The 13,214-nt window shown below is 42.2% G+C and overlaps 1 protein-coding gene across 4 annotated transcripts in view; it reads right to left on the bottom strand.

The window, feature by feature from the left end:
- Positions 1-13,214, bottom strand: part of sema3c (sema domain, immunoglobulin domain (Ig), short basic domain, secreted, (semaphorin) 3C) — an 89,671-nt gene that overhangs the window by 61,547 nt on the left and 14,910 nt on the right. For 3 of the 4 annotated variants that reach the window (XM_062064727.1, XM_062064728.1, XM_062064730.1), the window contains one exon: positions 533-694. In XM_062064727.1, coding sequence (XP_061920711.1) covers positions 533-668 — 136 coding nt within the window. In that variant the 5' untranslated portion in view covers positions 669-694. Of the gene's footprint in view, positions 1-532; positions 695-4,921; positions 5,044-13,214 lie in introns of those variants that run through there. The other variant, XM_062064729.1, reaches the window with a different exon arrangement.

Below are 13,214 nucleotides of genomic sequence, written 5' to 3'. Positions count from 1 at the left end.
AACATGGTACATCACAATTCCCAGTTTCTCTTTTCAACATGTTTGAAAAGAAGCTAGAAGAAGCAGTTTATTTTATCAGAGCTTCATTATAGCAAAGAAGTATACCGCTAAAACTACAACGTGGCTGACAAGGCGAAGGAGGGGGCTCACTTAGGTCTAATAAGACCCGCCTTTTAAAAGCACCAACGTTACATGTTGTTGACATCAATGAAATGTTTTAGATGTAGAATAAAAATCATACTATGTCTCCTCTAAAACGATAACAAAAAGTATGCAGGAATGACGAATATGTAATAGAACATGTGCTGTCTCTATGCTCGGCTCTCACCTTTTGTGTGTGACAATTTAAAAGTATCTTTTATTTAAAAGTAACTTTTAATGTCTGGTTAGGATCAGTCATGAGGAGTCCCCCAAAGGACGCTTGTGTACTCAACCAATGAAAGAACCCCAGGCCATCATCAATGATCACACAAGCATCCTGCAGTAAACCCTCATTAGCACACAAACAAACACTCAAACATCTTCTACTTACCGTCGAAGGAGAGGAAGACTCTCGGCAGAGGCTGAGGAAGGCTGGAGACTCCACTGGACAGCAGAAACACAACCAAAAGGATCGGCAACATGGTCGACGCCTGGAGTGGATTGGCCGGTCCGTCTGACCGGCCCATGACTGCCGAAAACCGGTCAGCACCGCCTGGTATGGCAAAGGAAACCATGGCGTTAGTGTCATGTCAAAGCGTAGCTCTAACTTACACACTTGATCAATGACACTGCTCGATTTACTCAGCTGCCCGATCCGTGCTGCAAATATGACATTCTCTCGTGCTTAAACAATTTTACGACCACAAGTTCTAAAAATGTTTTTTTAAATGTCGCACTTCAATTATTTTCGTGAGAAGCAAGTCTATTTATTTACAGTACCAATATGTCAGCCGGAGTCAAAGCTAAAATGAAAAGGGCAACTTTAAATTTGGATAATGAACATTGTGAATGGATAAAAGTTATTAAAACTTTTAAAGTGTGGTTGTCGATTATTTCAGGAGGTACTTTGGTGAGCTGCAATCGAGTAGGGAACGGAAGTTGCAGACTTTTAGCGCTATCGCAATCGGACTGGGAAGCTCAGTAAATTTTGGGCCGAAGCCACCCCCTTTACGGAATTTAGTGGGAAATTAGTAACGCAGATGTGGCGCAATCCTGCTGATGATTTCCTGTCACATAGTGCAACATCAGCATTACTGTGCTTCTTCTTTGGTTTATTAAGGCCGTGAGATACCAGCACATATACCCACCTTACCACTCTTTCATTTTCATTTTATTGTGTATTAATACAACTAATGGGATGCAGCATATCATGTAGACCAGGGGTTCTTAACCTTTTTGACCTCAGGGCCCAAATTTTCCTTTACAGAGGGGACTGGGACCCACTCAAATATTACCACTAAATTAGCAATCCTATTTTCAATTGTATTCAACAATTATATCTAACCTATTTACAGTTTAACAGGATAAACATTGCCAAATGATATGAAGCCATTTGTTAATCACAAATATAATTATTACCTTAGGCCTAGGTCAGGCTGATTAGGAAAATAAGTACAAATTAAATATACTGCGTAAGAAGGGACTCACGAATAAATGACAAAAAATACATTAATAAACTATTATGTTGTGCTGAAATAAATAAACTAAATTAATAACGAATATGTTTCTTAAATTAACTGTCAATACAATTGAAGTGCAAATGAAAATTCAGCTTCACCACTTTAGTCATATTTTTTGCGCTAAGAAGCATCTCTGTGACTTAAGCTCCAGACTTCTGTTTGAGTACTGCCACATGTGGTGGAAAAGTGTATTTCAACCAAATACCACTGCGGCCTGCTAGGCAATGGCTAAGAAACAACTCCAATTTACACGAGTAAACCAGGAAAAAAACTTGAAAAACAATTTTAACATTTATATCAAACACATTTCTTTGGAAATGGATGTTGTTTATATATTTTATTCTTTTCATTAAAAACATGTACTGTAATTTTAGGGAACTAATTTCCACACCACGAGGATGCGCTTGACATTTTGTTACATCGTCAATATTAAGTACGCATGTCTTTTTAACCAAAACGTAAAGTATGTGTGTTTTTCATTTAGAAGCGACAATGTTGAGAAACAAAAGCCTCAAGTCAAGTACCCCTTAGTGGTGTGATGGTCTTACCTTTTAAACGTCAGACCATGTAACGGGAGCATAGTACAAAATGGTGACATATTTGACATGGAATGATCAGTCTGCTTGCACAAGCACTTGCCCTAAATATGGATGAGCTAAAAAACATTCCCCCTCAGCTTGGTAACAGGACAAGAGGCGCTGCTCCATTATTGATAGGTGGCAGGTAGCCTGTGGGGAAGTAAATTCCTGTCAGGCAAAGCCTCTTTACGCCAGAAGCAATAAAATATGTTTTTACAAGCAGGTGGATCTCTGCTCTCATGGCTTATGGATGTGCACTGAAACATTGATGGCTGAAATACATGAAGGTGATGAAACTTTTAGTGCCTCGTGCGCAGGAAAAACACCAAAACAAGCCTCTTTTGTCAATCAATTAACCAGTCCGTCGATCAGGGTTTGGCTGGAGGCTTTAAATCGTAGTTTTGTACTTCAACCGAAACATGACTCCAGTCCATAAGCATGCTTGGATGAGTTTGGTGTGGAAAAACACCTTTGGGATGAACCAAAATGGAGGAAACGGTCCAACACCAGTCAACCTTTGACTTCACAATTGATCACAAACTCCCTAAGACACACTCGGAAAATCTTGTGAAGTGGACGCCCTTGTCCTCAGGGTGTGGCCCCTTGACTCCAAGTGGTGCGTAGCCATGAGACAGACCACTTGGGGGTCATTGAGGCATGTTGATGCAATCATAGGGTGTCCCGCTTTTGAACTTTGACACTCATTAGCTCCCCGCTGTCATAAAAAAGGCAAAGAAAACTGTTTAATAACGCATGAAATTTGCCACATTTTGAATATAGGCAGATTTAGGCTAACCATCAGGAACAACCATACAGAAATGCTACAAAAGTTTCTCCCAAATGTCCAACAACAGAAAAATACATTTAAAATATCAACCTATATACATTTCCTTTGATGTCGGCTTTTCCTATCATTGTGAAGCAGAATTCACCAAGCGTTGGATTGTTCACCCACTAATAGGGAACGTGAGCCGGGTGTCGACCATCTTGAGACAGTTTAATTTTACCCTACTGATGATATGTTGTAGCAAGAGTATAAGAGTATATATGTATATCTATACACAGACACATTTTAGAACTGTATGCCTTAACTTATATTTGCAATTTTTTTTCTTAACAGCAATTTTATATGTTGTTTTTCCCCCCAAAATGAAAAATTAAACTGAAAATAAAACCGACTTCAGAGAACGCTGGTTCTCAGGAGGTTATAGCTATATTTTCATGTCATTATTTTTGTTAATTATGTGATTTTTTTTGTAACATAGTGAAGCATTTAGAGACCATTATAAAACAACACCTAATGTTTATTTCAACCAAAATTAAAACTCACCAAAAATTACACTTATATTTGTACAATATTTTTTGCATCTGCTAGTTAGCAACATGACTCAAAACGTTGAGGGCGGATTTTATTGAACTTTAAGGCAATGTCATGCTATAGAGGCCCCGGCCTCCACCCACAGAGACAAAGACAGTGGATGAATGACAAGAGGGTTTGCTCTACTTATTTAATTACGCTATAGAAAAATAGTTAAGTGCAGATTTTAACTGAACTTTTAGAAAATGTCAGAAATTAGATAAGGAACCTGCAGTGGTTAGATGTTGGGGGTGATCAGGATCTCCATTTGGATTCAGGATTTTTTTCAAAGGATTCTTTATTTTGGGAGGAAGGGCTTGGTGTTAGGCTACGCTCTCCGGGTTCTTTACTAGTTATCAGTTTTATTAATGATAGTGAGTTGTTCATGAATGAAAAATGGTTCCCACAATGCTAACGTTGTCACACCTTCCTCCGCTCAGCCTTTAACTTCAACCCAAATTACAACCTTGGAAAATACTAATACATATTATATTTACGAATTATTGTTACTATTATCAAAGATTTTCTGCATGGATAGTGAGGCCTCCAGGGACTAAATATGGTTCCAACTCTGCTAACAAAGTTACACCCTGGGTCCTTAATCCTTGAAGGGAGTTTGAAGCCACTTGGGAAGCATTTAGTTCCAAATCCTCACTCTCATTATCGCTCTTTTCCAGTTTTCTAAAGAAGACGACCCACTTCCCGAACATCTGCGTGGTCGTCCTGTGAGATTCTCGGCCAGTAAACCTGACAGCTGCGTGAATCATCTCCCTGACACCCACCATATTGAACCTGCAGACCCCCCGCGGCCAAATAATTCACCTTTTACCGACACAAAATCCAGCAATTCTGGAGCCGGTGAGGCGTTTGTATGACAAGCAATCAACCGTGTGCACAAAGCTGCTCGGTGAGTGTCGGGATAATTGTGTTTATTGGCCATTTCCAAGCCTCCTCATGAGGAATTTTCCAAGACGCTCATCCAGAAACTAACAGTTGACATCTCACTACTGGGCCATGCAGTAATAAAAATACTTAAGTGCACGCATGGTGAGTTTAAATGGTAAACACGTTGCTCAACGTGTCCTGAGCGCTCGTATAACACACCCTGACACTGACACACACTTTCACACACACTTGAACACACACTGACAGCAGCAGATGTTCACAGTGGAAGAATGCAAACATTCCGGCGATAAGCCTCATCAGAAACTTGAAGCAAAGTTACAACATACAAGACAAATGATGCATGCAAAAGGACAAGTAGAGGGAATGAGGGAGACTAGTAGGATGCTCCTCCTGTCAGCCTGATCTAGAAATATCCTCACCTTTCAGGAGCGTCCCCCCTCTTGGATGAAGACTCCGGGTACAGAACCAAAGCGTCCTTTCTACCTAACCCAACTCCTGGGACTCCAACAAGAGCTGATCCACCTTCCGAGCCGGAGTTGACAGACTAGGAGGAAGGAGGGAGGAGAGCGGGAAGAGACGGCGAGGGGAGGGCGAAACAGGACACCCTCCCCTCGCCGTCTCCTCCCTCCTCCTAATAACAAGACAGCAAACTTTACACGCAGGCCGATTATGGGGCGGAGGGCACAGAGGTCACGCATGGTAGTCATGATGGTGGGGTCTGTTCGTTTGTAATATGGTCAAAGAAGAGGGCGGGGGTGTTTAAAAAAATAGGGCGGGGCTGTCAGAGTTGGAATCACTACAACGATAGGTTACCATGACAACACTTAAGTACCTTAACGGGCGCCATCCAAGTGTGGCATCGTATAGAATTTCAATACGAGGTGGAATTGATTAAAGATGTGGTATGTTCGATAGGAAAGAGGGTCAGTGATGGACATAAGTAATCAATGAATATATCAATCAGAGGTTGGACTGCAGATTTTGTCATTTTGGACAACTGTATGCGTCCAACTCTGCCTGCAAAAGTGGAAGACACATTTTCAAATACCAAGCATGGCTGCAAGGATTAATCGATTTGGAAAAAAACGTTTGATTTATTTTATGTTGCGTCGATTAATCGTTTAATGAGTGTAACTAATGCAAATTTACAAATTCCGGACAGCATGAAGTGCCCGGAACTTTAAACAAAGTTTCCGCACAGCCACTGCAATGGAACGCACATGAGAGCGGAGGTGTATGTCGCGGCGAAGGGTGGGGAGTTCCCCCTAATTATTACCGCACACATGTTAAAAGTGTAATTCTTATGTTGACGATTAGCATTTGTTAGCGAAACAAAATAAGATTATGAAAAGCAGATGTTTATTTGAACTATTTTCCCTAAAATACGGATTGAAGCTATAAAGTGAGTTTTATCCGATTACTCGATTAATTAGACAAATTAATCGATAGCCAAATTTCCAAGTAACTTGACCCAGCAAAGGATTATCCCCCGCAAAGCCACAGGCCCAGACGACATCCCAGGGCAGGGACTGAGGGACTGTGCCCATCAACTGACTGAGGGACTAGACAGACATTTTTTAACACCTCGCTTCACCTATCTTGTTCCCACCTGCTTGAAAACCACATCCATAGTTCTTGTACGAAAGAGTTCTAAAGTAACTCTGGTCTGAATAACTATCAGCCAGTTGCCTTCAAACCGATAGTCATTGAATGCTTCGAGAAGCATTAGGACCTCCATCGATGTCACTGTGGACCCTCACCTGTACGCCTACAGGAAGAACCGGTCCACCGATGACACCATCTCATCAGAGGTCCATTCAGCCCCCACTCCCTAAGAGAGCACAAACTCCTATGTCCGCCTGCTTTTCCTGGACTTCACTTCCACCTGCAACACCATCGTCCCACAGACCCTAGTGAAGAGGCTGTGCACGGTAGGGCTGAGTTTCCACCGGAAATCTGGGTCCTGGACTTCTTGGCAAACAGACAACAGACTGTCAGGATCCACAACACTAGCTGTGTTTCCATTACCCCAAGAAATAGGCTATACCTAAATATCGCAATAAGAAACTGGTAATGGAAACACCCATTTTCCAAAAAACATCTCAAATATCACCAAAAAATGTTTGCGCTTTCATGAGGTGGTTTTTGAGACGTTCCAATATTGAAGTTTTTTGTAAAAGCATGATGGAAACACTTTTTTCGCATTTAGAAGGTGGGCGCCCATGCAGGACAACCAGGGCAGACGGGTCGTCTTGGTCTCGCTTCCGATCGGTCGGACGGGGTCGAGCGAGGCGACCCCGTCGCACCGGACCGTCTCGCGGGTTCCTTCCTTTCACCCGCTGCCTTTGTCTTCTGTTGAGATCATGGCAACAGCGGTGGCTGCAATATCTTCCTCAAAGTGGAGTCTCGCGTGATGAGATTTTACAAAGTTGCAAATGTACTTTTTTTGACATTTATAAAAAGCTCTCTTTTCTTTTCTTTCTTTTCTTATCCCCACCTTCTACCATCCTAGTCACGTCCGTTGTGTCCTTGGGCAAGACACTTCACCCTTGCTCCTGATGGGTGCTGGTAGCGCCTTGCATGGCAGCTCCGTCCATCAGTGTGTGAATGTGTGAATGTGGAAATACTGTCAAAGCGCTTTGAGTACCTTGAAGGTAGAAAAGCGCTATACAAGTACAACCCATTTATCATTTATTTATTTATCTTTTATTTTGCAATTAAATTAGGTGGCGACTTGTCCAGGGTGTACCCCGCCTTCCGCCCGATTGTAGCTGAGATAGGCTCCAGCACCCCCCGCGTCCCCGAAAGGGATAAGCGGTAGAAAATGGATGGATGGAAACGCAGCTACTGTCTCCTCTTCCATCACCCTCAGCACTGGCGCCCCCAGGGATGTGTGTTGAGGCACATTCTTTGCCCAATACTGACCCTTGACTGCACACCTAAAACCCCAACATTAGTGGGACGCATCACGGAAAACGATAAGTCCGAGTACAGAGAGGAGGTAGAAAATCTGGTGGATTGGTGCAAAAGCAACAACCTTCGCATCCATGTCAAAAAGACCAAAGAGATGGTTGTGGACTTCAGGAAGGTCAGACAGAGAAAAAAACGGCAAGCCGCTAGTATTCTATTTTGCATCCTCTTCTACTGATGTTCTCATCAAGATGGAGGAAATGCTGAAAGAACATGAAAAAACTCCGGCTATGGCGTCCATGGAAGTTGTGATTCTTCTATATTTCACACTTGATAAAAACAAAATGCAATTATAGAATGGATGGGATTCATATGGCCCCATTTCTGGGTGGATCTTGCGTCATCATTTTAGAATGCAGCCTGCTGAAAGTGATGAAAAGCGCCACTCTATACAACAACTGACCCGGTGGTCAAAGTTGGAATTGCCACAAAACACACTAAGATATTCAACACTCTACTGCCATCTGGAGGCTAATGTGGATAGTGCAAGTCTCCCAATTCGTCACGTTTCATGTGTCAGGTAAATCGTGACGAAATGGGCCATGCAGTCTTATGATTCCCCTTCCTACTGTAAGTGATGAAAATGGTCTTTTATATGCCTTCATCCACACTGTCTATGCACAGAAATGGGCTCCAGTTCTGCAGACGATGTCACACCAAGAGGGGGCAGCATATCGAGTCCGGCGATGGGAAGGGGGAGTTTCAAGTAGTTATCTACCGATTGCTTAAAAATGAACTGATATTATGGGAAATGACTGCCAGATTAATTTTCAGGAGCAGAGAATACATAAAGAGAACTTGTTAGTGAAATGTCAGTCATCTGGATGTTATGGGTCCTTTAGCAAGCACATCACGTTTACACTTGCATAGCTCAACTTGTCTGAAAAGTAATTTTAAAGGAACTTAACGTTTACTATCACACTTTATTCATGTTAATTTCCATACAGTATCTTCCCATTCATTCCCTACGGGAAGCTTCCAACCTTGACAATTTGACTGCTGCAGCTGGACCGGAACGAGTGTGGACAAATGGTGAGGGGTCAGTCCAGTCCACTTTGCTGAACAACCTGCTCTTCATTAGTGATGGGCATGTTGCACATTGGTCACAGGCATGCTAACTACACAGGTCAACAACCATCCATAAAGGCATCACAGCTCTATAGGATGGTCATGCTGATACTGTAGATAATGCAAACCCAGGCGTGACGACGCACAATGGCAACCATTCTTCCAGCAGACATAGAAGGAAGGAAGAAAAAAATTGAATTATTAGATCCAGTGAAAGGCTGCTATTGAGGCAGCGGCAGACAGCAGACGCTAACCTCTAAATATGCTATTGTCCTGACAGACAAGACAAAGATCGACTTGTAGAGCATCTTTCCACATTCCTGTTCAGGCATCATCATCCTCACCGTGGACCTGCACTTCATCAACTTGTCTTTGAGGTAAATCACCATCTTTCATGTTCTGCTACAAGTCAGATGAAAAAAAACCCACAGTGTTGCTTTCACCTCGCAATAAACTGTCCAATAAGCAGCGTGGCTGATCTGAGGGCCACAGTCAAAGGTTGATAAGATCTACTCTAATTACTTTGACAACAGACGCCATTACTGACTGATGTGTGGGAGATCACGAAAAGCGCCCGGAGCAACAAAAACATTCCACCGCTGCCACTTTTTAACTATTCTGCTCATTTTGGACTGAATTCTGGACTTAATGGAGCTCCAGTGAATGTTATTTTCCATTACCGCTTGTTGTTCCATAGTTCCTGCACTTTTCTCCAATGAAAGGAGCTCCTATCAAGCAGGAATAATGTTGTCCCAGTTTTCTATAGTTGTGTCTTCCACGCTCCGAGTCGATCCTTTCAGGACGACCACAAGCTTTCATTGAAGCTCAAGTGTCACCTGCGTGTCATCTGTCTCATATGTCAATCACTAGTTGACCTCCCGGACGAGTTGCCACAATGAGTCGAAACGAGAGACCCTGGAAGTTTGAGAGGGCTGAGGAAAGTGCAGGCGAGGGGCGACACCGTCATCCATCTTGGATAATGTAAACGAGCGACGGTTCCCAAAGACTTCTTCTTCCTGGATTCTTTAAACACAAGGAGGTGGGCTAATGGGACACTTTGCTCCAATGACGCCAATTGTTTAGGGCTAGGGCTTGGAAGAACTCTCCATAATGAGCCCCCCCCCCACAAACACACACTACCTGCATTACCAACACATGTGCCGAGAAGATGAATGCTGTGATCTAGAGACGCATGACGAATGGCTGACTTTCACTCCGGGGCAAGGGTCAAGTCGTATCCCTTTCCCGACCTTGGCATCAGACAGATGCATGATGTCAGTTCCCATGTGTACCCACTGGGAGGTGACTTTCGAGACCCCCTCTTTTTGACACACCGGCGAGTTCCCCACGGAGCGGAACTGCTTGATGAGAATGTCAGAACCTCCAGTTCCCTCCTCAAATTATTGGGTCCCTGAAGTTCAAACTTCTGCGAAACATCCACCCGCCACCAGAGTCACTCACCTGCGGATGAGGGAGGGGGTACAAATCATGTCTCAGCAAGTAGGTCACATTCTGGAATTTTGTGGAAAATACACAATTCCACAATAAAAACTCTGGCAATGCACAAATAGTGCAGCCTGCAAACTAGCGCTTGAGAAAACTTCCTGTGGCTTTATGAGGTGAAAGGCCACCAGAGAAATAATATCCAATCGCGCACCGATTCGATTAGCCTTGATTGGTCATGAAAGGCTTGGATTAGCCTTGTCAGTGACTCCAACTGACACTTAAGAGCTTGTCCACAATAAAGGCACAGTTTTTAGGTACATTTAAAAAAAATGTTGTAGTTTAATTGATTGACACCCCCTCTTAAACCCAGCTGTACAGAGAATTAACAAATAATGTTATTGCTGTCCCGTCCTGTCTAACTGATGATGCTTTTATTCTCTGTTGTGTCTGTATGTCCCCTCTTAAACCCAGTTAAACAGAGAATTAGCAGGTTGTGTTGTTATTGCTGTTCTCTTTAACTGATGATGATGTCACTATTCTCAATTGTGTCTCACCCTAGCAGGCACAAGACATTAAAACATTGAGAAATTGTTGAATTAGGTCCTAACGTTGAGCAACTCAAACATAACGTTGAAACAACATGCTTTTTGACGACATTTCATCAATGTTGGGTTCTGACGTTGATATGACCATTGAATTTTGGGTCATTCCCCAGCCAATATTCGACAACACAAACACAATGTTGAAACAACACGCTATTTGACAACGTTTGTTCAATGTCAGGTAGCGACGTTGATTTGACCATTGAAATTTGGTCATTTTTCAACCAATAATGTGGATCCAACGTTGGACATCAGTGTTGTCTCAGTTTACAAATACAACTATTTTGCACATTGTTTTAAAGTCTGTTTTAAAAGGACATGTATGTATAATCAACGTTGGATCAACGTCTTCTGCCTGCTGGCTATCCTCTCTTAAACAAAGAACTGTCAGGTAATGTTATTGCTGTCCTGTCCTGTTTAACCGATGCCGTTGTGTCTGTGTGTCCCCTCTTAAACCAAGCTAAACAGAGCATGAGCGTGTAATGTACAGTTCTGTCAAACTTAAACTCAGACAAACTTTATTGATCCCCAAAGGAAATTGCTTGACACACAATCGCTCAATCACAAGAGGCAAGGATAACTAAAACACTCAAGAGCACTGAAAAAGAGGAAGAAATAATAAATATAATATACCAGACCAGATATTCTCACACTAATGGTACGCGGGCTCCATCTAGTGATACGCCAAATAATCACTTAATTAAATATAGACATGTTCCGATGTCGATACAGCACTTTTTGAAGGTATTTGTACAGGTAAGTACTTTTAACTAAGTCTCGATACAATACTAATATGTATTTTGTAAGAAACCTTGCGTCTACGACCCATTCTCCACATACTTCCGCCCTTTCCGAAATACGCTACTGTATTTTAATGTTGGTCTCTATGACTGGTACAGTACTTGGAGAGTTAAGTGTTTTCTGAGGTGGTACTTGGTGAAAATCGTTTGAGAACCACTGTACTATCCATCCATCCATTTTCTAAACTGCTTAACCTCAGTCCCAGCTGACACTCATTGACACTCATTCAAACCTATTGAAGATTTGGATTCTTCAATTAACCTAACATGCATATTTATGGAATGTGCGAGGAATCCGGAGTGCCCAGATTTCCCCAATCTCCTGACTGTGTGGCCTACATGCCAACTACTAGGCCACCGTGCGGCCTTGCTAGACAATACCAATTATACAGAAGCAATAGCATAGCACAACAGAAATAAAATGGGACAACAAAATAACAAAATAAATCTTACAGGATTTACATAGTTACAAATTAGGTAAAGGAACATACTTACAAATTGACAAAGGAATGAATATATGTATGTTGTAAATACTACATAAATATACACTATAATGTAAGCAAAAAAAGGTGAGATAACGGTAATTACGTTGTTGTCGGTGTTCTCCATTGTGTCTGTCTGTCCACCCTTAAACCAAGCTAAATAAAAAACTAACAGGTAATGTTATTGTTGTGCTGTCCTTTGTAATCGATGACGTTGTCCATTGTGTCCATCTGTCCCCCCTTAAACCAAGTTAAACTAGAACTTACAGGTAATGTGGTTATTGTCATGTCCTTTGTAATAGTTGTTGTCACTGTTGTTCTCCATTGTGTCTGTCCGTCCCCTCTTAAGCCAAATTGTAAAGACAATACTTTTGTGCTCCAAACATGTCCTTGCATGTTTTCCAAATATCAGTCAAACATTGTTATCCTTTCTTGGCTAAGCTTGGGTGGAGTAGATGATAGTCTAATTCTGGAGTGCCCGAACGTTTTGCCTCTAAGGGCCAAAGGAAAAAAATGCTAATGGTCCACGGACCAAGCAGTGTTTTCTTTTTTTTTTTTTTACCATGCAACAGCACGACCAGTAAGGAATTTAGCCTCATAACACCATATATAAATGTACGTTTTGTGCCTACTTCAGTTATCATGCAACTCCGCATCTTGCATGTAAATTTTTAACCTAAAAACATTCAAAAAAGGTCTTTTTCTGCAGATTTGTAGTTATGTCCAGGTAGGGCTGGGCGATATATCTATATACGCGATATATCGCGGGTTTGTCTCTGTGCAATATAGAAAATGACTATATCGTGATATTTGAGTATATGTTCTCACGCAGTTGCTTTTAGCTGCTGGCATTACACTACAGGCTCTTCCCACTCCTTCTTGTCTCTTCTTCTCACAGATAGCAAGCGCACCTTCTACATACGTCACATACTGTCACGTCATACGTCACATACGTATACGCCCTCGCTGAGCAGAGAGGTAGCAGCATGGGTAACGTTAGCTGTGGTGCGAGTGGTAATACGAGAGAAAGAAGGTGCGAATCTGGTAACAAATGAAGGAAGAATTAATTCACAAGAAAAACAGCAGGGGGTCCATCGTCTGGCGGTGGTTTGGCTTCAAGTGGGAATATGTCGAACAGACAACCGTAATTTGTCAAGTGTGGGGCAAAAGCATTTCTACAAAAATTAGCATTACTGCTATTATGTAGCATCATTTGAAAAGTCACTTGCTAGAGAACGAAGAGTGCTTACTCCGCACGTCAACATCTCCGTTCGGTGCCACACGCCCACACTATCAAAATGCCGAGGCAAACATTTCCAGATCAACACCGTATGAAAAAAAGAG

This window comes from Entelurus aequoreus, linkage group LG12 (genome assembly GCF_033978785.1).
Source record: "Entelurus aequoreus isolate RoL-2023_Sb linkage group LG12, RoL_Eaeq_v1.1, whole genome shotgun sequence".
Lineage (NCBI taxonomy): Eukaryota > Metazoa > Chordata > Actinopteri > Syngnathiformes > Syngnathidae > Entelurus > Entelurus aequoreus.
Note: the sequence above shows the minus strand (reverse complement) of the source record. Positions and strands in the feature narration are given on the sequence as shown.